Below are 21,384 nucleotides of genomic sequence, written 5' to 3'. Positions count from 1 at the left end.
TCTCTGAGCATGCTGGGCCAGTGGTGCTTCCAGGGGCATTCTAATCCTCCAATTAGCCCCAAGAAAAACCAGCTGCCCAGGGCCTGGCAAAGCTCACGTCTCCCATGGCAGAGGTAAAGGCCAGGGCCTGGTCCAAGTGTGGAGAGGCACTCAAGAAAAGCATGTCACGATTAAAACCTCCTCCCTCCAATTTATGGTGAACACTTGAAATACTGAACGAAGGCAGCCAGATAAAACTATTCCCACGTAGAACTTCGGCAACAGATCGTGCTCTCTGCCAAAATGGTGACAAAAACAACCTGATGCCTGAGTCCCCCTCCCTCCTGACGGGCCGATCTGAAGCTTGAGAAATCTATTGGAGGAAGCAATAGGGGTTTTTCTGGGAAAGGCCTTCACCTTGGAGTTGGTTTCTCATGGAAGGAGCTACAGGGGGTGAGATTTTAATTAAGCATGGAGGTGCTGGGGCAGGGCTGGAGGGAGCTGACAGGGGGAATGATCCATGAACAAAGCCTTCTATGGTGTACAAACAGCCACAGAGTTACCCCCAACTGGCAGGAACCCCGCCTGCACTTTAATGGATGGGATTAACAGCCAATCGGGGAGCCTCTTTATGACATCCTCATGCTATCATTCATCATGTCCGTACCAAACTTCCTGTTAGAATGGCACGTATGAGAAGAGAGTGACGAAAGGCACCATCAAACTGCTCTCAGAGCAGTCTAATACAGTAAAGTCTGAGATCAACTGGGAGAGCAGAGCCCTCATAATGTTATGATCACAAGCAGGCTCAACTAACTCTGTAGTCTTAAGGATTTTTTGGCCCGGGTTTTTGGGGAAATGTGTGGAATGGTATAAGTCACGCAAGGGTGAGACAACAGTATTCTTAAATATTCTGAAAGCATTTTGGTATAATTATTTAAATGTGAGCATAGACAGATTCAGAGTGAGAAAACATACTGACCAGCATACACCTTACCAGACACAAATGCACAGTAACCACACAAACATACTAGCGTTCATTTAAAAAATATAACTTTTAATAAAGGCTACATCTCTTCATAATTACAATAATTAAAGTACCAAGTCGTCTTTAAAATGAAGCTCTATATAATGCATAATTTACAATTAAGTGAAACACAAACAAAATCGGGGGAGGAAAACACTGAAACGTAATGTCATGATTACAAGATATCCAAAGCATAAAAAATTATTTTAAACATAAACCCCTCAGAAAAGCAAGGGAATATTCACACCCTGAAACAGGGCAGCACACAGCATGGTATCCATGTAGGCACAGGTAATGTATAATACACTAGCGATGGCATGTTCTCATCCGCTCATGCCAGTGCATTCCAAGATTTTGCCCTGGAGCTCAGCGGTTTTAAATCGGCTACACCAGGTCTTTCCATTCAACATTTACACAGGACATTAACCCCTTCCATGCACACCCTCTGATCTCCCAGACAGTGTTGAAATTATGATTACCTTTTTTTTTTTTTTTTTTTTTTTTTTTTTTTTTTTTTTAAATAGTATGACTTCCTATTACTTGGAACAGTGTTGGAACAGGTTCCAGGACAAGGCTATTGGTTCCTGTGCAATGTCTGGACCTTAAACCAAAGGCACTAAAGATGCAACACATCATCAGCTGTTGGCTGGGCAATAAAGGTTGAAACAGCCACCCAGTCAGCAGAGAGGTTAGGAGAGGCGTGCTGGTCTGAAGCACAGTTCGTTCTCATTGGCCAGAAGAGAGGATTCCTGGTACAGTCTGTTGAGTTAAGGTCGCGTGACTCTAGACATCCGTCCATGCATGTATAACATTGAAAATCTCCCAATCAAAATAAGCAGCTTGTCCATCATCTGAACATAGGTATGAGGGGAATGACAGTTTAATAAATAGCAATAAAGTCTTTAACTTGTGACAAAAGCATATTATAACTTTGTGTACATATGAGCACCTCTGTATACACATGCACACGTTCTCGCATCCAACACACGTATACACATCTACAGTTATCACAAATGCTGGTCAGCAGTCCATGGCGTGGTAGCACACCAACGTTGGCGTGTTGTAGTCCAAACACACAAGTGGTCGACTGCGTCTTCATTGGTCATAACATCTCTCTTAGTGTTCCAAATCAAAGGAACAATTTCCTTTCACCGATGCATTGCTGGTTCAGATCACTCTGTACTTCATTGGCTCGTATTCCTTCAATAGCTTGGTAAGCCAAACATCTAAACTTTTAGCTTCATAAAACATCTGTTTTCCGCTCGTTGAGTTAGTCTTGAGTGCTGGGTAAGTCCACATGTGGGCCATCATGTTTAATTAGTCCATTCTCTCCACTTTGCCGAGGATTTTGCCCTCGTACATGGGCAGAACTGTGCAGTCGTCCCAGACCTCCTCAAACACAGCACCGCACTCAAACTCATCACTGGCCTTTTTGAAGTAGTACCTGAAACAGAGCACATGTACGGTCAACACACTGCGGCATTCATAAATGTATGGGACTACAGGTAAAATGGTATTCTTTCATTCCAGAACATAACAATGCTGTTTTCCAAGCTTAAGAAAAGCTTAAAGGCTTCAACAGGAAATGCATCACATTACAACACTTTTGTGTTTTCGTAATCGTATTTCGTACTTCAAATAACTGTATGAAACACCATTGCTATACTGTGTTGCACTCCACTATATGGGGGACAAAGAGGTGCTTTAGCCTAAATTAGAGGGTCTGTTAAACACTACTACCACCCATCTACCATCAGGCCTCTGGTGTCTAATTGGGAGCTCTGAGCAAATGATGGGGATCTTTCACAAGGGTTGACATTTTTGGGTGCCGTAGAGTCTACACTAGCTTTTTTCATTACCACATTGCGATGGGCTAAGTCTGGGCTTAATCTAGTCTTTGACCTTGACGGGTGACCTCTTTGCCTCATTTTTATCATTCGATTTGTCTTTTTCCTTCCACCTCTGATGCACTAATGATCTCCACCTCCTCCAGAAGGAAGAGAAAACAGTGGGAGGGGAGGGAGTGGTGAGGTCTGCCTCAGTAATTGGCTTTGTAATGGAAAATGCCCCCTCTTACTAACTTGCACTGCGGTGCATGCTAGGTTTTTACAAGCAAACACCACCAAGTCATAGAAACAGTGCACATAAAACACACACAGGAATAACCATGACTCAAAACAACAACCGAGAAGAACAAAGTTGCTTTTCTTCTTTCAATATGTCGGAAACAGTCCATTGTTCTCCCACTGCCCAAACCCAACTTCATAAATGAGGGACAAACTAGAATACTGCTACATGGCACATAATTACATCCTTATTTCTGGAGAATAAGCTATATCCTCCTCCGCAAAATCTTCAAAAGGGAAGCATGGCTCTTATTTGTTTGAAAAAAAAGAGAGAGAGAGAAGAAGAAAGAAAAAGAGAAAGAAGTCTTTCCATTGGAACATGTTTTATATGGCAAGATATTCTCTTCGCAACATCTGGCACCAATATCGTCTGGCAACTCTGGCAGTACTGTTCTTTGTTGAATTTCTGCCATGTTGAAATGACCCAACTACACACATTTTCTGCGATTAAAACCATCAGCTTTGAATTCTCTTTTCCTTGAAAATGTGCATGGTGAGAGAGGGGTCCTTAAAATGGGGATTTTTTTTTACAATATTCATGTAGAATACAGGCCTCCGACAACAAGCTATCTGATAAAATAAAGTTGTCCACATGGACAACAATGCATCCACAATGGAGCATTACAGATTTTGGTCAGAGGGCAGTTGAATGTTATGACCAGCGTAGTTACTAGTGAAAGTTACTCAACTTTTCTGGTGTGCTTAAAATAAGCTTTTATGGAGTCAACATGCACAAGGAAAACCACCGGCGGCCATCTGACAATGCCCCATTCAAATAAAAAGGCCAACACAAAGAGAGGCTTTGATATAAATGAGAAATAATCATTAAAAAAAAAAAAAAAAAAAAAAAAACTGACAGTCTTATGTAAATACACACACACACACACACACACACAAATGTATGAGAGCAACGTAGCTTGATACAATTGTTGAAAAATGTGTGCAAGTCTTTGTGCATCAAATGAAAGGCCTGGGCTTCAAAGAGCTGCTTATTAAATGTGCCTTAAGATGAAATCAATACCAGATGTGACCAAACGGCTACAGTTAAAATTCCCTCATTCTTTCTTTCTCTGTGCACCCACCCCTCTCTCTTTCCTGTCATCTTAACTCCATACTTGCTGCTAATGTAAATAACTTCTAGTAAACATTGCAGTCTTGCAGAGACCATCACAACTAGTGTAAAAACACATCAACAAATAGCTTGCAAGCATATTTTTTGGGTTAGCTAATTGCAAGTCTTCAACGGCCTGAATATCAACTACTAAACAGAAATTCTTTTATCAGAATTGAGAGTATACCTGTAGTTGCCTTTTTTCCGCAGTTGCTCCTTAAAGTGTCCGAGTGTGAGGCTGTGTGTTTTCATCATCCGGCGATACGGGATTTCCTCACCGCAAAAGAAGTACGTGACCACGGTCTCTGAGCCCAAACTGCTGTGGCAACCTGACATTTTCTTGAGATCTTTCGTTCTGTAAAGACAAACACACAAATGTAAATATCACAGCAGAGGATGATATTAACTAAGACTACACTAGATGGCATGCACAACACATTCTGTAACACAACAGGAAATATTTAGGGTGGGACTGGGTTTTATGCATCAGGATTAGATTTGGTGGAAGCATGTTAGAATGCTATGTTGTTTCCTTAAACAACTGTCACCATTACTATTATAGTTCAGGATTAATGATTAGAAATCTAAAACCTAATTATCAAACTGCAAGATTTTGTTCATTCTAAATATCAGTCCACGACTACGTCATTATATATGTAAAGGTGAAAAAAAATGAGTCGATATTTGACTCTAATGTAATGCTGTGAGTTTAACAAAGATTAAGATTATCCACTAGCCTCTTTCTGTACTTTGTAGTGCTACTTCAGAGAGCCCCCCATTCTTAGACTAGGACGGAAGGTCAGGCAATTAAAAATGAAAAAAGGTTTTGCCATCATGTGCTCAATGCGCCACACTTTAAATAACCAGAAAAAAAAAAAAAAAGAGAACAACCAGGAGTTTCTGAAGGGAACTAAGCACTGCATACGTTGTGTGCTGACTATGAGGACAGATACTTACTCGTCCATTTGAAGCGTTGAACTGCCATTCTGCACAGGCACTGGGTGACTTTTGTCTCTCTGAAGGCTTGATGTTGAATGCCTGTGAAGTGGAACCCATATGTCAATACAGACATCAATTGAGAGCTTTTAACAAGGACTGACATGCAGGATCTTAAAGTCTGGAACTCATACCTCTGTTTAGAGGGTTTGGAAACTTCTTCCAGGCGTCTACGGGCCTCTTCCAGCTGTGCTAGGGTGTTGGGAGGGGGTAGAGGTGGCATGGTGGGGTCCTGAACGAAAGGGTGCGCGGGCTGGTGGGCACGGAGATGGCCACTGCTTCCGCCACCTCCCCATGTGTGTGTGCGCGTGGGTTCCAAACAGTGCGATTTCTTTACATTTTGAGTGCTGCAAGAACAGACAGTTTGACCATGTAAGTACAATGTAAGCACAAATGCTTACAGGAATCAAAGTGGGCAGATGGTAACCCTCAGGCTTTAAAACGCTTGTGCAATTTAGTAATGAAAAGAGATTGTTCAGACCCAAATCCTAACCAAACACTGGTGTGCAAATGCCCATGCACAGGAATTTTTAGAGATTACATAGACATGACCACAAAGTTGCGATACAGACCTGTGGGGCTTGTGCTTGGTCTGTCGGTCGCTCTCCAGGATCCACTGCCATACGTTTTGAGAGCGGTCCGTATTGTCAGCTGGAAGCTGGAGAAGACTGCTCTCCAACCCTTCTGTGTTCACTTCCTCTCCAGATTTACACAGACGCTTAGATAAAGAGCTGGAATGCCTATCAGCAGGAAAAGAAAAAAATATTGACATTGAAAAAAAACAAACCAAACATTTTATAAAAGATTCCAGGATGCCACAATTAATAAGCAACAACAACAACAACAAAAAAAAAAATAAATAATAAAAATAAACTAGAGTTTACCCAAAGGCCACTTCTGCAGGGCTGCTACACTGGTCTCTGCCCAGACTCCGGCTGCGGTTGTAAGGGGCAGAGCAGCATTCTGAAGCTCCGTGGCACAGGCACTGCACCCGCTGGGTCGCCTCCGCCTCGATCTGCTCCTTGCTTTTGGGCCCAGCATGGTGATGGATGTAGTGGTGATGGATGTGCTTGGTTGACTGTCTGGAGATGAAGGTCTTGGCTGGCACGTATCCGTTTACAGAGCCAGACTGCGACCTGGTGCCGGGACCTCCCCGAGGCAGGGGGCGCTGTTCAGGCGAGCGGGAGCGCGGGGAATGTCGCAGCATTCCTGGAGACTGACAGCCAGGGGTCTTGAGAACTCTGGAAAGGTGCTCGTCCAGAATGGCCTGGGGGTCCTCCTCACAAGAGCCAGGAGGGAGCAAAGGCAGAGAATGGGATGCACTGCTTCCAGACACCTCTGATTCATCTCTCTCCTCCTCCTATAAACACACACAGGAATGCAATTTTACAAAGAAATTCTTGCAAACACCCTTTTTTGCTTAAGATTCATTCACACTCCTACCCAAAATGTTCTGTAACTATACGCTTCTCTGAATTTCTCAATAGAGGAAGTAACAACATTTAGACAACATTTTTTATAGAATTCCAGCAATACCTCCTGAATCTGTTGAAGTCTCTCTTCCAGGGAGCTCATGGTTTCCTGTTCCCGCTTCAGACGCTCCAGTCTGGCTATCAGCTGTGCCGCAAAGGCTGCTGGCTCCACGGGAGTCATCTCCTTAGGTGGCCGCCGCGTCCTCTGCACAACCAGAGAGAGATACAGATTAGCGAAAAGACCAGACAGGACAGGAGGGGTTGATTTCTACAGCTGCCCTCCCCGCATAAGTCTACTGCCCATCCAACGCACACACACAAACACATGCCCCACACCACTGGCATGGGCCGCTGCCGGCATGAGCAGTTGGTCACGCTCTAAGGAGCCTCGGCTTGTTCCCTCTGTAGTGCAACCAAGCCATCAGCCTGGCCTGTGAAGTCAGGCAGCTTCAAAGAGCCCTCGTCAAATATCAAACACTCACCAGGGGCGGCAGGGACACTGGCTTTACATCTAGCAATAAAAGTCACATATCGACAGGGGGAAAAAGGAGGGAGGCAAAGGAAAAAAGGAAAGAGAGGGGGATTAAAAGAAGAGAAAGTAAGATGGCGAGATGTGTGCCGCCACTAGAGGAGTCAAGCGGTGGGAGATCAGAAGCACAGAGGTAATTTATTCCCCCCCAACGACAGCAGGCACCTTTGAGCTACAGTAGCCACATTATCCTCCGTCCCCATGTGTGCGTCTCACACGAGGCTTTTCTATCACTTTCTTATTATTTTTATTATTATTTTGTGTCCTGCCTTTCTTGATTTGGCTTCCTCTTTCCATCTCTTTGTGAAGATGATGAAGGGAGAGACGAAAGAGAGAAGAAAGCAAGACGAGCTGCTGGTGAGACTTGCAGCGGCTCCAGGCCCCTGCTGCCTAAAAGTAGCATCCTGGGAGAGGCAGCCAGTCATTGCCAAATCAGAAGGGAAATATTACAAAATAGAAACTAAAAAAGAGAGAGAGGGTGGGAGGGAAGGAGATAGAGAGAGCAGACACAGAAAATGGGAAGTCTTTCCAAAGCTGAATTTAAAATTATTTGTGCACTTGTCCTCTCTCATACATTCAGTGACAGGCAGAGGAAAAAAAGAAAGAGAAAGGAGAGTAAGAAAAGATAAGGAGGGATGGGGAGGGCGAATACAGGTTTGTTTGACTTGCTTAACAAGTTGTCTTTCCATACTCTCTCTCCAAACACTAACCAACCATCTCTCTTTTTCTACTTTGAGGGAGGCAGAGAGGAAACGAGGGAGAGGGGGATGGAGGGTGCTGCTGGAGGAATAAAAAGGGTGCAGCTCGGTTGGAAGTTGTCACTTCCCTTGAAGTCAGCCCCATTCATCCGCTGATCAAAGCGCTCTCAGAGAGAGACAGTTGATTTTGGTGCCCCGGGATAAAACAGACTCATTTAGCGCGGTGTGGCAGTTTATTAAGAGTCATTATCCCAGAAAGAGCACAATAACACGAACGGACCACAACCGTGAGTGGGTAATGCTTTTTAATTTGGAGTGATGTTGGAGTCGTGTGTGTGTAATTCAGAAGAATGGCGAGGACACTTACAGGGAACGGAGGTAGAGACACTTGGCCGTTCATCCTCATGTTGCGCTGCATCTCCCGTTGTAATTGTTTTTTACTTCCCAGCTTGTAAGGAGGGATGGCATCTCTGTCAGGACACACAGAGAACAATGAAGGTTATTTACTATCCAACCGCATACTCAACAGTCAGACACGTACTGCACATAGCATCCATAGAAACTTGAACTCCTGTAGACTTACAGATCAACCAACTTAGTATGTTGTTGAAATAATGGCCTAGAAAATGCTGCACTCTCACCCTGTGCAAACTAAAACCGCAAGCCCCATGACTTTCCTTTCAATATCATCCAAAACCCAAAGTTCTTCATCTTCCTCCATGTTAGCCATGAGCATTCCAGAGTGCTGGTAACAGCAAGATGTTTCTCTGCTCTCTTGCCCAGCACAGACGCTGTGGGGCTCGTTCGAACCCAAAGGGCAGCAGCGCAAATGCTTCCACTAATGCCAACGCACAATCAAGCGTCGTTGCTGTTGTGACATCTATATGATGTTACCAGTGACAGTAACGGAAGGCTTGTGCTTCCATAAACACTCCTAATCCATCTAATCCATGGCAGAACGTTCGTAAACCTCCACCTCTTCAATCTCACCCTTTCTTGCCTCTAAAGCCTGACATCTTTCTCATCCTCCGCTCTGCTTTTTTTTTTTTTTTTTTTTTAAGCCAGGCCAGTTTCCTTTGCTCTGTTCTGACTCTGAAGTGTATGACCTAGCCCAAATGCAGTTTCCAGCACGTCTTTGAAAGCTCACAGTCATGCGCATAAAGCCGTCGCTCCAATCTTCATTTGGCAAGCGCTCGGCAGTCAGCCTCTGATCTTGCGCACATCAAAAGGCTGGTTTGTAAGATAAGGTAATGTTTGAAGTCGGCGCAGCGGCATTCCCTAGCGTCCAAGTAAATCCATAAATAAGATATAAGCAAAATTTCCCCCACTTCTCCTCCCCTCCCTCGCTCCCTCCCTCCCTTTATCTGGAATTCAGATTCTGATTTAGCGCCGTGCCTTTTAACTCAAATAAAAACGCAGCTATTCCAATCAAATCAGCTTCCAAATAAAGAACACAGAGGCTGTTTTTCCCATTGCGTATGCTACTTCAAAGTGGCGCAAATACAAACAAAAAATTAAATAAAGAAATGCAATGGCTAAATATGCGTGAAATCACTGGACAGGAGCATGGAGATAATTATTTTTTCAGAACAAGTGAACGTTGATTAACTTTGTTTCATACACTAATTTAAATTAATGCTGTAACCCTGCAAGTACTATGCTGCAGTTTCAACTATTAAACAAATACTTCAAGCTAAGATTTCTGACTTGAAGACAGGTCACTCAAGAAACTGTTGCACATTTTGTTAAAAAAAAATAATAAAACAAATATAAGCGTTGCATGGCTGCGCCTATCAAAATATTAATCTTTGGTTCAATCAGCCCACTGTCCATATACACTCGCTGTGTTTGGAGCTTTGGGGTGTCACAGGCTGGCTGTGCTTTATGGGAATCTCCTATTCACTTGTGCAAGTAATTTTCAAAGCAGCCAGCCACCCTCTTATCCCTCTAAGCTCCCGGGGCCTAACAATGGGCTGAAAGCGATTCAGTTAAGCCTTTCATCCAGCATGCACTTTATTTCTCACTCTCTGCACTTAGCTATGCACTCGCACAATTGCCTCTGCCGCAAACACAGAGGGGGGAGGGCTGCTTTCAGGCAGCTTTCAGGCAGAGGTGGGGTTGAATGGGTGGTGTACATGAGTGTCTGGGGGATGGGGTCCCAAACACCCTAATCCCAGGTGACCTGCTCTTGTGCTCCAGAAATGGCTAACCTCTCAAAAGCCTAGCTGACACTGGATCCCCCTCGTTCCAGCCCCGGCGGGCTCATACCAAACCTCCATGCGAGTTGAGATTCCTTTAATTTACTGCCAAAGCACCTCAATGAGTGTCTTATAGTCCACATGGCAAGTTAACCCCCACCCCCTTTTTCCAGGGACAATGGGGCAACCAATAAATAATGACTATGTCTTCAGTGACTAAGTTGTGCAAAGTCTAAAAAGAAAGCCATTGAAGATCAAAGCTTTATAGGAAAAGAGCACGGGCAAAAGAGGAGGACAAACTGGCCAGTGTCATTTCCTGTTGAGGAATTTGCAAACATTAGCTTCAATTAGCGCATAGAGGAAGCACATTATCTGAGGGCTCTTCTCTTGGGTCCACTCCTGTCTCATAGCTCAAGACTCCAGTAACGCATTAAAAACATCTCAAACACGTTTAAATGCCAATGTATCACCTGCAATGTGTACCATCGCATTATCAGCCACAAATGACTAAACGGTTAAACCCAACGTCTGCTAACAGCCAGGGAAAGAGTCTTTGACCACAGTCTAGAGATTCACTGAGCTATACATCAGGCATCACCATGGTAGGCAGTTTGCTATGCTAAGAAACAGGAAAATACAGAAATATAGAAGGTTCCAAAAAGACACTTACACGCTACTGTCCGTCATGGACATCGAGTCATCTGTCAGGGCATCGCTGGAGACCTCGCTGTCGTTGGCACTGGTGGCAGGGGCAAAACTGTAACCGGACGCAACACGATAAGGATTTCCAGGGTCACTGCGTCTGTAGGACCTACAGGAACAACAAACAATTTTGGTTTTAGCTGAAGGAGTGGAACAGTGGTTAAATTTCAAGGCTGGTAAATTGTTGTTTGGTTGATTCATGAACTCAAAATTGAGGCCCCTGCAAGACACTAGGTTACTCAAAGGGGACTGAACCTGTAGGCCGAAACATGTATCACTTTCCGCTGCATTCTGAGCTTTGCCACAAAAAAACTACAGCATGCAAGAGCGTAAACTGAATCAACCACTTTTCTTTCAAGTAAACTAATGTCATGGCATGACTTAGAAACACTGACAACTTGACTAACTTTTCCCATCTCAAAGTTGACGCCTCCAGTTAACAGGACAACATCTGAAGGTAACTTGTTTGCCAGCCTGACTATTGAGGTTTGTTACGACCACAGTAATGGAAGAAAGCATGTCAAGTATGAACAACGAGACTGCATGTATACTTGCCTAGACTATGATTTTGGCCCTAATGATTTGGATTAAAACATCAGTTAAATGATTAAATAAATGTTACCATACCATCCCAATTTTGAGAGTAAAAGGGGGGGGAAACATTACACCGCAAATGCAAAATGCTTCTAACATGGCTTCTCTTATGTTTGTGAAAAGAGTCCAGCTATTTTTACTAGTTTTTTTTTTTTCTTCATGGTGGGGGGAGGAACTCGAGCTCAGTTTGTCTTTTCTCTACTCTTCCCTTTCATCTCCCTTGCCCCACCTCCCCCCTGCGGCAGCCCGGTGAGGGCTGATCAGGGGGAAAGTTAAGTGAGCAGCACATCTGTGTGAATTGCCAATGCCACTTCCCCTCAGTGGAGCATATCTGGGGCCTTTTGTCTGGGCCAGGCACCCCGTTCTTCACTTTACCTCCCCCTTCCAAACTTTCTCGTTTCATGTCATTCCTTCTCTTGTGCTCTTTCCTCTGCTAAGGGCACCTCCTCCACATACCCACCCAGGCCACCCCTCCCTCCGATCCTTCTCTCTCTCTCTCTCTCTCTCTCTCTTTCTCTCTCTCTCTCTCCATACCCCTCTCTCCTGCTGTGACACATTCCTGCTCCACTGGAAGAGGAGGAGGAGGTAGAGAACCTGAGCCGGGCCGAAAGGGAAAGAGAGAGAGAGAGAGAGACAGAAAGAAAGAACATGAGAGAGCGGAAAGAAAGAAGAGAAGAGGGGGGGAAGGAGGGCCTCCTCTTTATGAGAATGCCTACTGCCAGCAGCGCTGTGAGGGGAGACCCAGCAGGACTATAGCCTACGGCCCCAACTCAAACCTGACCTTTGGAAGCTCTCGCTCAGAGTCAGGTATTTAGCACAGCTGGGTTCACATTCTTCCCTCGCTCACCCCCTCATTCATGCTTTCTTTCATGAGGTGCTTCGCCCCCCTCTGTCCTTCTTTTCCGCTCGCTCAAAAAGTGTGCTTATTCTCCATCCGTCGGGGTTTTTTCCTAGATAAAAGTGCGAAGAGAGGCAGTTGAAATCAGAGGAGAACGGTGGTAAATAAGAAACGGAGGAGATGAAGGCCACGGTCTCTGTGACTCACAGAGGAACCGCTGCTGCGTGTTGTTTTGTGAATAACTTGATTCAGAAACACAGAAAGGGAGAGAAATAAGTTCCACATGCTTCAGATGAACAAAAAAGTGCCCCGAGAGAGAGGGAAAACAGACTGCTCAAGGAGCATTCTTCAAAAGGAAATCAGGGAATAACATCAAAAAAGCGACTTTGCTTACTCTCGTCTGGTTCTTAATCATCTCCTACATAAACAACCCGGCAAAGATAAGCAGAGATGAAACGTTCTGTCACCTTCTTCAAGATCACCCTCCCAACGGGCCGTCTTTGAGACAGATAAACATTTGTCTGGCACCACACCTTGATGGGTCACCTCATTTACAACCTCAAGTTGTGTGACGGGTACTAATTCATCAAACCAGATTTCCCCTTGCCGTTTTGTTTAAACCCAGACAATACACTTTTTTGAACAACCAAACCAACAGCTCGTCAAGACATCTAAAGGTGTCAAACATTACAAAGTACAGTAACAGAGCTGGTCTAAAAGCAGACGGTTTCAAAATAAGCAAAATCTTGTGAGCAGTTTAATGATGTGCTTTGTTTTGTCAATAGCAAAGCAAAAACAAAAGTTTCATTTTTGAATCTGTGACATTTTTGATGTGTGCCACTTGTTTTATCCGTTTGACGGCTGAAACCAATTTTGCATTGTGAACTAGCCTTGATCCTTGAAGATGATCCTCTAACGGCGGAAGAATTTCAAAGCAGAGGAAACTGTGTGGAGCCAGCAGAGGGCCTGGTGCTAGACAATATTTACATGAAAGGAAGAGCTGCTCTATTGATGTTTTTTTCCCCTTCTCTCTCTCTCTCCCTCTCTGCGTAATGCAAGCCAGGTGAAAGCAAATGGCCCCAAACTTGCAAGAAAGGGCCTCTCATGTTTAATGCAAGAATTCAAGTGCGATAGCTACATAAAACTAAGCAATAATACACTTGAAAAACTCATTACTAATTTAATAATTTGCCATTCCTCTGATGAATTTATCCAAAACAACACAAACATAAAGAATTCTTCTGGAGTAACCTTATACTTAGTGTCTCACTTAAGGACACAAACAACCCACAACTTTTCAGCTACCACATCTTTAATCCAGGCTTTTCTAGGCAACATAGGGTGCATGATACATGAAGCAGTACGAAGCATGCAGCAGTAGGAACTTTGTTCATTTATGGTGGTAGCATACAATAGTCAGTAAGTGATAAAGAGTTTTTGGGATATCTCACCTGTAGCCTTTCTCCAGCGCTTCCACTGTGCGAAGGGATGGAGGTGACCGTAACGCTTTAGCAGACAGTCCCACTACAGTGGCCAAAGCTTTGGCTTTAAAGTCATTACAACTCCATTCTTCCTCTTCATTTAGAGTCGGCAAGTATCCGCACACCAGTTTTAGACCTCCTAGTCCGTTGGGATTCACATGACTGGGGTTCTCGCACCCGGTTCTGACATACTCAAGGTATATGTCTGAGGTCAAGAACATCTGATAGGCGTTCTCCTCCATGGCTGTCTGGATCTCCATTTGAGCCTGATCAAACATTGCAGAGTCAATCTGCTGACGCTTAATATTATCCCTAATAAAGGTCTTAGTAGCAGGTTTAAGCTGCTTGGCCACAACGCTGTTGTTCTCGATATACCGCTTGTAAATGGCTTTGGCAACTCTGTGTGTTTTGGTATCCTTGAGGTCCATTTGCCTGAAACCATTGCAGGCGAACCAGAAATCTAACGTGTCCTCACATTTCTCACGTTCAAGATATGCCCGGAAAAGTTGAGCACCGTCCTGGTCCCCGAGAAGGAAATGCAAAGATTTGGTCCACCGGGCAAGAGGGGAGTCAGGGGATGCACTGCCCTCAGGTTCCCCAAGTCCATCATCATCCCTCCTGGCTGTGGAACAGCGAAGATCAGCCATAATGGTTTTCACAGGATCCTTCGGTCTCATCATGGCCAGTTTGCTGGGATGGTGGCATGTTGTCTCACCCTCTTCCCCTGGGACCGGTGGACGTGGGTCATCTTCTCTGAAGCTACTGACCATAGGATCTGTTAGTGTCCTATTCATGGCTCTTGCAGCTTCAGCAGCAAAGCCTTCAGTGTGAAGCTCAGCTGTAATCTCCTTTCTCTCTTAAATCAGCAGGGGAGCTTCTCTCTGAAACACAAAGTATTGATCTCATCAAAACCAGATCCGCCCCAAAAACTTCAAAAGAGTCACTTCAGACACGTATAGCTCTACATTGTGCGCGCTTGCTGAGTACAATCGGCTTCGTCAAACGCAATCGAAGCGACCTGGTTTAATTCCAAGTAGGCACTATATTAGATATTTTAAACTTTTTAAATTAAATCATATACAATAAAAAAAAAATCGTTACATCTTTCTCATTCAAGCCCAGTTTGAATCACCTTGTAGCGATGAAGAAGACATTAAAAAAAACAGGATAAAAGCTCACATTAAGGAAAACTGTGCAATTTTGATCGTAAAAGAATATTTAAATACATAATTAAAACTAACATCCTGTTGTCAGCTGTATTTTTCAATAAATAACTAAATAATAATAAAAATCAGTCATCAGCTTCAAAAGAAGACAAAACACTCTAAAAGTGAGTTTTAAAACGGCGACTTAAGTAAAAACCGAATATCGCTTTACTGTTCCCAATGTTTAATTACGCAGAAAAACGTCGCGTAAAATTCGACTTGTGACGATGAAATAGAATCGCAATGAAACCTACAGTAATGTAAAGCCACTTAATCAATAGTACGCTTACTTACAGTATACCTGTACAGTATAGACTTGCATTATACCATTAATAGTTCTTACACTGACCGAAGTAATCGCTTCACGTACATTAAAACTATATACATTTATAATAATAAAACAATAATAATGTAGCACAGAACTACACTTCTGATGACATAAAGGATCTCAAATGCATCATAGAAGATACAACGGCATCGAAACACATAGAGAAGTCTAAAAAGGCACATTAAGACAAGTCTCTAAACTATTAGTTCAGTTTTGAAAAATTAATCAACCGCTTAAAGTCGACCCTTACAGATATAAAAAGTGATCGAATCCAATCCAAGTGAAATACGACAAAACATGCTGCATTCAACTTCAAACCCCTCAAGAAAAACAAAAAGTATGAGATCACAGGGGGTGAAGTCCCGTAACACTATCATGAATATTCTTTAAACACAGCCAATCTAACCTCAAAACAACACAATAAAAAACCCCAACCGAAAACACGCGTTTTAATGTAACGTCTATCAGATATACTGCATTTCACAGCGACACATGACTTCAAAGTCGGTAAACAGCACATCAAAGCAATAGCATGGGGCCAGCGCTGGGAGAACACACACACACACACACACACACACACACACACACACACACACACTGCTCTAACTCACCATCCATCCATGAGTTCAGTCCCCAAAGTCCCAGTTTTCCAACAACAGAACAAATATATTCCACAATATATCCAATTGTACGCAGTCCTCCTGTCCTCTGATGTTGCTTAGTGCCAAATGCAGATTTTAGGTTTCAAACGTAAACTTCCTCCCGTAAAGAGCACACTAGATCCCTGTATAGTGTGTTTGAATGTGCTCTGGTCTCTTATTCCAGTGTGGACTGAGCTCAGGGTTTAAGAGCGGACATCAAAGAGCGCAGCCGACCGCACGGTCCCGACAGATACATACAGCACTATTTCTCGCATTACCGCTTTAAAACAACACAGATCGCTCCAAAACAGTCGAAACCCATATTTTTCTTTTTTACATGCCCTATCGATGCCTCTAACGCTAACCCTCTCAATGAGTCGCTGTAAAGTGCCCGTTCGCTAAAGTCCGTCAGGGAAAAGTTTCAACTAAGGCGCAAGGACCTTATCAAAGCAGAGAGATCTTGAGCCGACTCCCCTCGAGCTGTGGAGCGTCAGGAGTAAGTGATCTGCAGCGCCGCGATCCTGCTGTTGCTACAGAAACTTTAAAGACACAGGCCGCTTTTTCCTCTGAGGACTCACAAGTTAACCCCTTCAGTACTATTTTCAGAGTTAACCCATTCGTTTCTGCGTTCACATATAACAGAGCCGTAAAGTTTGCGATTCAAAAACCTGGAAGAGAATTAACCCTTTTGAGTCATGTGTTCACTCTGGGTTTTCCTTTGGGTTTTTAGAATAGCAGTTTTTGATTATAATGTCAGTGGTTAACACACTGACTTTTCTACAGTCATAAAATAGTCAAATGTAAATGAATCATTAAATAGGCCTATTAATTTTTTTTCTCTTTTTTCTTTTATTATATAACACGTAGCTAACATTTAAGCTGTTATGAAATTAAAAGTATGAAATAAAAAGTAAAATGAAATTCAAATTCTCTTTTAACCACTTACATTAATTTACTAATTTTGTAAATCCAAAAACCACCATTCTAAAACCCATACAAAATGGTGAATTACCCTTCCATGTAGGTCTACAATTTGACATTGTGACCGAACAGCACATTACAAACAATTCTGTTAAAAGTGTTTTTGCTGACGAATTAAGGACTAGAAACTAGGATTGAAAAGTTTACTCAAAATGAAAGCTTTTAGCATCATTTATCACTCATTTTCATATTGCTCAACACTAGTGTTGTTTTTTCTTCATTGGAAAGCAATAAGAATGTCTGACTAACTATTTTCCATATGAGTACATCATTACAAAAATGTTATTTTCTGGTTAACTACTCCTTTAATTAAATATCTACTGATATTTTATGACAGTCACATAAAAAAGAATAATGTACACATATACGTTGACAATTTAAGAAATAGTTTACCATAAATAAAAATTCTGCCATCATTTACTCACTCTATGCCATTCAAAAGTATGGCTTTCTTTCTTCTGTATAATACAAAAGAAGATATTTTAAAAAATGTGCCATTGTTTTTTGTTTATACAGTGGATGACAGTGGGGTTTAAAATATCTTCAAAATATTTGCTTTTGTGTTTCACAGAAGAGAGCAGTGCATACAGGTTATAAACAACACGAGGGTGAATAAACGATTGCAAACTTTTCCTTTTTATGTGAACTACTGCTTTAAGACATGATGATGTTAGTTAAGACGCTACAAAAGTTTGAAGTAGGTTACTTTACAGTAGCAGTATAGTTAAAAGTCCTTCTCAACTAAAAAAGTGAAACTACCAGAAAAGCTTGTCCTGCATTTTGAACTAGTGAGGGAGGACGTTCCACTGATTCCACTCATGATACTTCAAAGGCTTGAGCGCTTCCTTTGATGTTCTACATTCACTTTAAGGAGCAGGATATTATAAAATACATGCATTAGTGCTAAATGAGATGAATTTAAAGAGCAGATGTGAAGCTTTGTATACACTGCTGTCATACTATGGTGAGCAGAACATAAATTACATTTTAGAAAAGAATCATTTTTAGAACAAAAGATTTTCAACACAGCTTCACTAATCTTCACGGAAAATCTTCCACAATAATCAAAAGTTTTGTCTATAGTGGAAACAGTCCACAAATGAGACATAAATTGTAATGCTCTATTCTAATTCTAATGGCAGTAGGAAGTCATTGTCCAGGCATGATTATACAGGATGTGCCATTTACAGGCTTGTAGAGATTCAAACGTATTGTTGGACAACACTGCAAACTAGCTTGATGCGCAATTGCCTATTACTGATCCGACCCAGTAAAACCTGTTTAATAACTAGTAATTAGAAAGAAAAAAAAATCCAAAAGTAAACACCAGCTTTAGATTGATTTTAGTGGAACCTGTGCACACTTTGTAAGTTCCTTATAAAGTTAACAGCCAATGACCAAAAACATTTTTTTTTAATTCCTGTATGGTACTTGCTGAGTATTCATTTTGGAGCGGCTAAAGTGAGAGCGTCTGAGAGCGTCTGCTGCTCCGTGATGAACGCTGTGATCAGTAACTGCTCTCAATGACTGTATTGTCTGCCTGCTCTTTCAGCTCAGGGCTAAACTCTCAGCAGTTTGCTTTGAAGTGATTATCCCTTTATCACAAGCCAGAGCAAAGACTTTAGGGAGAACAATGGAAAATGAAAGCAAGTAGGAGGCTTATGGCAATTATCACAGACGTCCACCAGGAGTGAAGTGTGAATGTCCACTTTGTGAATGTCTGATGTGAGTGTGTGCAGGGGTCGGGGCGGGGGAGGAGGAAGGCATAGAGACACAGGGAGGCAAAAGAAAATGAAGCAGATCATGATTTGCATGGCATACACAGAGCAATGACCATGCTTTGGGAGGAAATTCTTGCTTAGGCAAATAAACAAGACCAGCCTGGGACAATGTAATTAAAGATACAGTGCATCAAGAAATGAAAGTTCTCTCATCATTTACTCATCCCATCTCCTTCCAAACCCATGTGATTTTCACAAAAGGAGATATTAAACAGAATCTCCAAACGACTCTTTTCCATACAATAAAAACATGAAGTGACCAAAAAGTATCTTAAAAGCACAATAACATTTATTAATATGACTTGTACATTATATTCCAAGTCTTCTGAAGTCATGCAATAACTTCGCACGATAACTAGTCATGCGAAAACAAATCACACTTTGCACATTCAAAAATGTACAAATTTAGTCAAAACTGAGATATGACTGAAATCAGACTATAATCTGACCGCTGACTCAGCTATGTTCAGATTTACAAATCAAAAGTGAAAATTGATTTCAAAAGGATCAAAATTCAACCCAAAACCTTTATTATGTTTTGTTTTTGTAGGTCAACATTGTTTGTATGGCTTCAGAAGATTTCTTGAGACAGTGTTGGGGGTAACACATTGCAAGTAATGTGAGTTACGTAATCAGATTAATTTTTGTCAAGTAACTAGTGCATTACTTTTTAGTTTACAAAAAAAATCTGTTACATTTTCAAATAAGTAACAGAAGTTACTTTGTTTTCCCATTTATTGACCGACAGCTCTCCTATTGAAAGAAATTAGGAGAAAATGCAGAAGTGTTGTGTGCATGATCTGTGCAAACATGATGGTTATTGTAGTTATAGACTACTTGCACTTTCTCACTTGCAGAAAAACAGATTCAGTATTCCTCAAAATGAATCAAAACAGTGAAATACAAAGTCTCTATATGGCAAACTCGGGAATATTACGCTAAACTTTTGTTTAAATAATATAAAAATATCTTCTATGTATTTAATCTTATTTTATTAACCAGTGGGTTTACTGTTGACTTTCGACAATCCAATTCAGCCATACTAAGAAGCAAAAAGACGTTTGATAAACACAGCATTTATGTTTTTATTGCTGAAGAGTGTTGAACTTTCTTCTCTTTCGTCTAATTCTTTATGCAATCCAGAATGGCAGCACAGCTGAAAGATGAGAAAAAGTAATGCAAAAGTAACATAACACATTAGTTTTCATAAAAAGTAATGCAATTAGTTACTTTTTTAGGGAGTAATGCAATATTACTAATAATATATTTTAATGCATTACTTTGAAAAGTAACTTTCCCCAACACTGTGTTGTTGTATGGACAAGAATACATGAGTTCATTCTGCTGAATTTCTTTTGTGTTCTACAGAAGAAAGAACGTCATACTGGTTTTTGGAACAACATGAAAGTGAGTAAATAATGACAGAATTTTCATTTATGGGTGAACTAACCCTTTAAGTGTGCATGAGTCAAAAGAAGGGATGACTGGACCCAAAAAGAGAAAGAACTCTTAGTGTAAGTGCAGTAGGTGCAGTCAGCAGAATCAGATGGCATGCAGGGTGCTGGAGTAGATACAATTAAAGTGTGGCGTTAAGATGGACTTTGAAGTTAGACATGGTGTCTTACACCCCTCCAGATGAAGAGAGCAACAATTCAGCTGCTTGTTATGGGCTTTTAAGAGGATCTTGTTAGAAATGGGAGATTTGAAGAAAATAAACTTGAATTTCGTCCTGGAATGGCCTTTGAGGTGATAGCAACAGTGGGACACTGTCAGGAACACGGTAGCTATTTGAAGCTGGTTTAGTCTTCTGCCAATGAGAGGGGTGGGGGGTAGGGGAGGGTTACTGAAGGTTATTTATCAGCATTTTTTGTTTTGTTTTAATCCCATTTTGCGCATGACTTTAAAGTCAAACAATACATAGAAACAATGTCTGATGTTCTCCCTAATCCCTTTTTGGCCATGAAAGGAAGCACATCTGTAGAAATGATTTTCATTTCCTCTGCCAGCGGTAGGGAGCAGATGAAGACATCCTAAAGGTTCATCCTCATCCTCTTTATTTCTTAATTTGTCTAGAAGGAGACGAAGGCTTATGGCCACAGTCAAGATCAGTTGTAATGTACATCTGAGTGTAACTGACTTGGTTCTATAAACCTTATTCGGCAGAGAAACAAGTGCACAACTATATTTAAATTTTTGTCTTAGAACGTTTTTGCGGTTGAGATGTGGGCGTTGCACTCAAAAATGGAGGCAGATCAACGAGAGCTTGCAGGGGCAGGTTTAAGAAGTTGTGGAGTAAGTTCTTGGAAAAGTTCTGCATACATCACCAGAGAGATGTCTGTTGTTTTCACTAGAAGATCCAGTTTTGACATTTGGAAAAAAAAAATCAAACATACACATGAATGAATCATTCAAGAAAACAGGGTGAAGTTTCATTTCATGCTGACATTGAGTTGTACATTCAGTGACTTTGATTCCAGAAAATTGCTGTCAAATTGCTAGACCGTTTTTTTTTTCTCATGTCAATGCAAACTATAATGTCGGTATCAGGTCCTGGTAACATTACTGGAGTTGGAAAAGGTTGAAAAATATACACACCCTCTCATTTTGTGTTATACCACCAATATGTGGGAATCTGGCTGAAGTGGAGCATATACAGAGTGGCCCCAAAAGTGTTTGGCCACTTAAATTACATCAAGG

At 41.9% G+C, this 21,384-nt stretch overlaps 2 protein-coding genes across 3 annotated transcripts in view; both read right to left on the bottom strand.

The window, feature by feature from the left end:
• Window positions 1-1,015: 1,015 nt before the first annotated feature.
• axin2 (axin 2 (conductin, axil)) lies at window positions 1,016-14,545 on the bottom strand. Its single transcript, XM_051106593.1, has 10 exons — window positions 13,722-14,545; window positions 10,807-10,947; window positions 8,306-8,408; window positions 6,776-6,916; window positions 6,124-6,599; window positions 5,812-5,979; window positions 5,374-5,586; window positions 5,201-5,281; window positions 4,431-4,598; window positions 1,016-2,450 (listed from the first exon to the last, which is right to left on the bottom strand). The coding sequence occupies exons 1-10, from the start codon at window positions 14,543-14,545 to the stop codon at window positions 2,324-2,326; spliced, it is 2,442 nt and encodes an 813-aa protein (XP_050962550.1). The 3' UTR covers window positions 1,016-2,323.
• The window catches only part of cep112 (centrosomal protein 112), a 186,593-nt gene continuing 179,751 nt past the window's right edge, over window positions 14,543-21,384 (bottom strand). For both annotated transcript variants that reach the window (XM_051106590.1, XM_051106591.1), the window contains exon 27: window positions 14,543-14,632. In XM_051106590.1, coding sequence (XP_050962547.1) covers window positions 14,614-14,632 — 19 coding nt within the window. In that variant the 3' untranslated portion in view covers window positions 14,543-14,613. The remainder of the gene's footprint in view (window positions 14,633-21,384) is intronic.

Source organism: Labeo rohita, chromosome 3, assembly GCF_022985175.1.
Source record: "Labeo rohita strain BAU-BD-2019 chromosome 3, IGBB_LRoh.1.0, whole genome shotgun sequence".
NCBI lineage: Eukaryota > Metazoa > Chordata > Actinopteri > Cypriniformes > Cyprinidae > Labeo > Labeo rohita.
The sequence above is the reverse complement of the archived record's forward strand: the minus strand, read 5'-3'. Positions and strand labels throughout refer to the sequence as shown.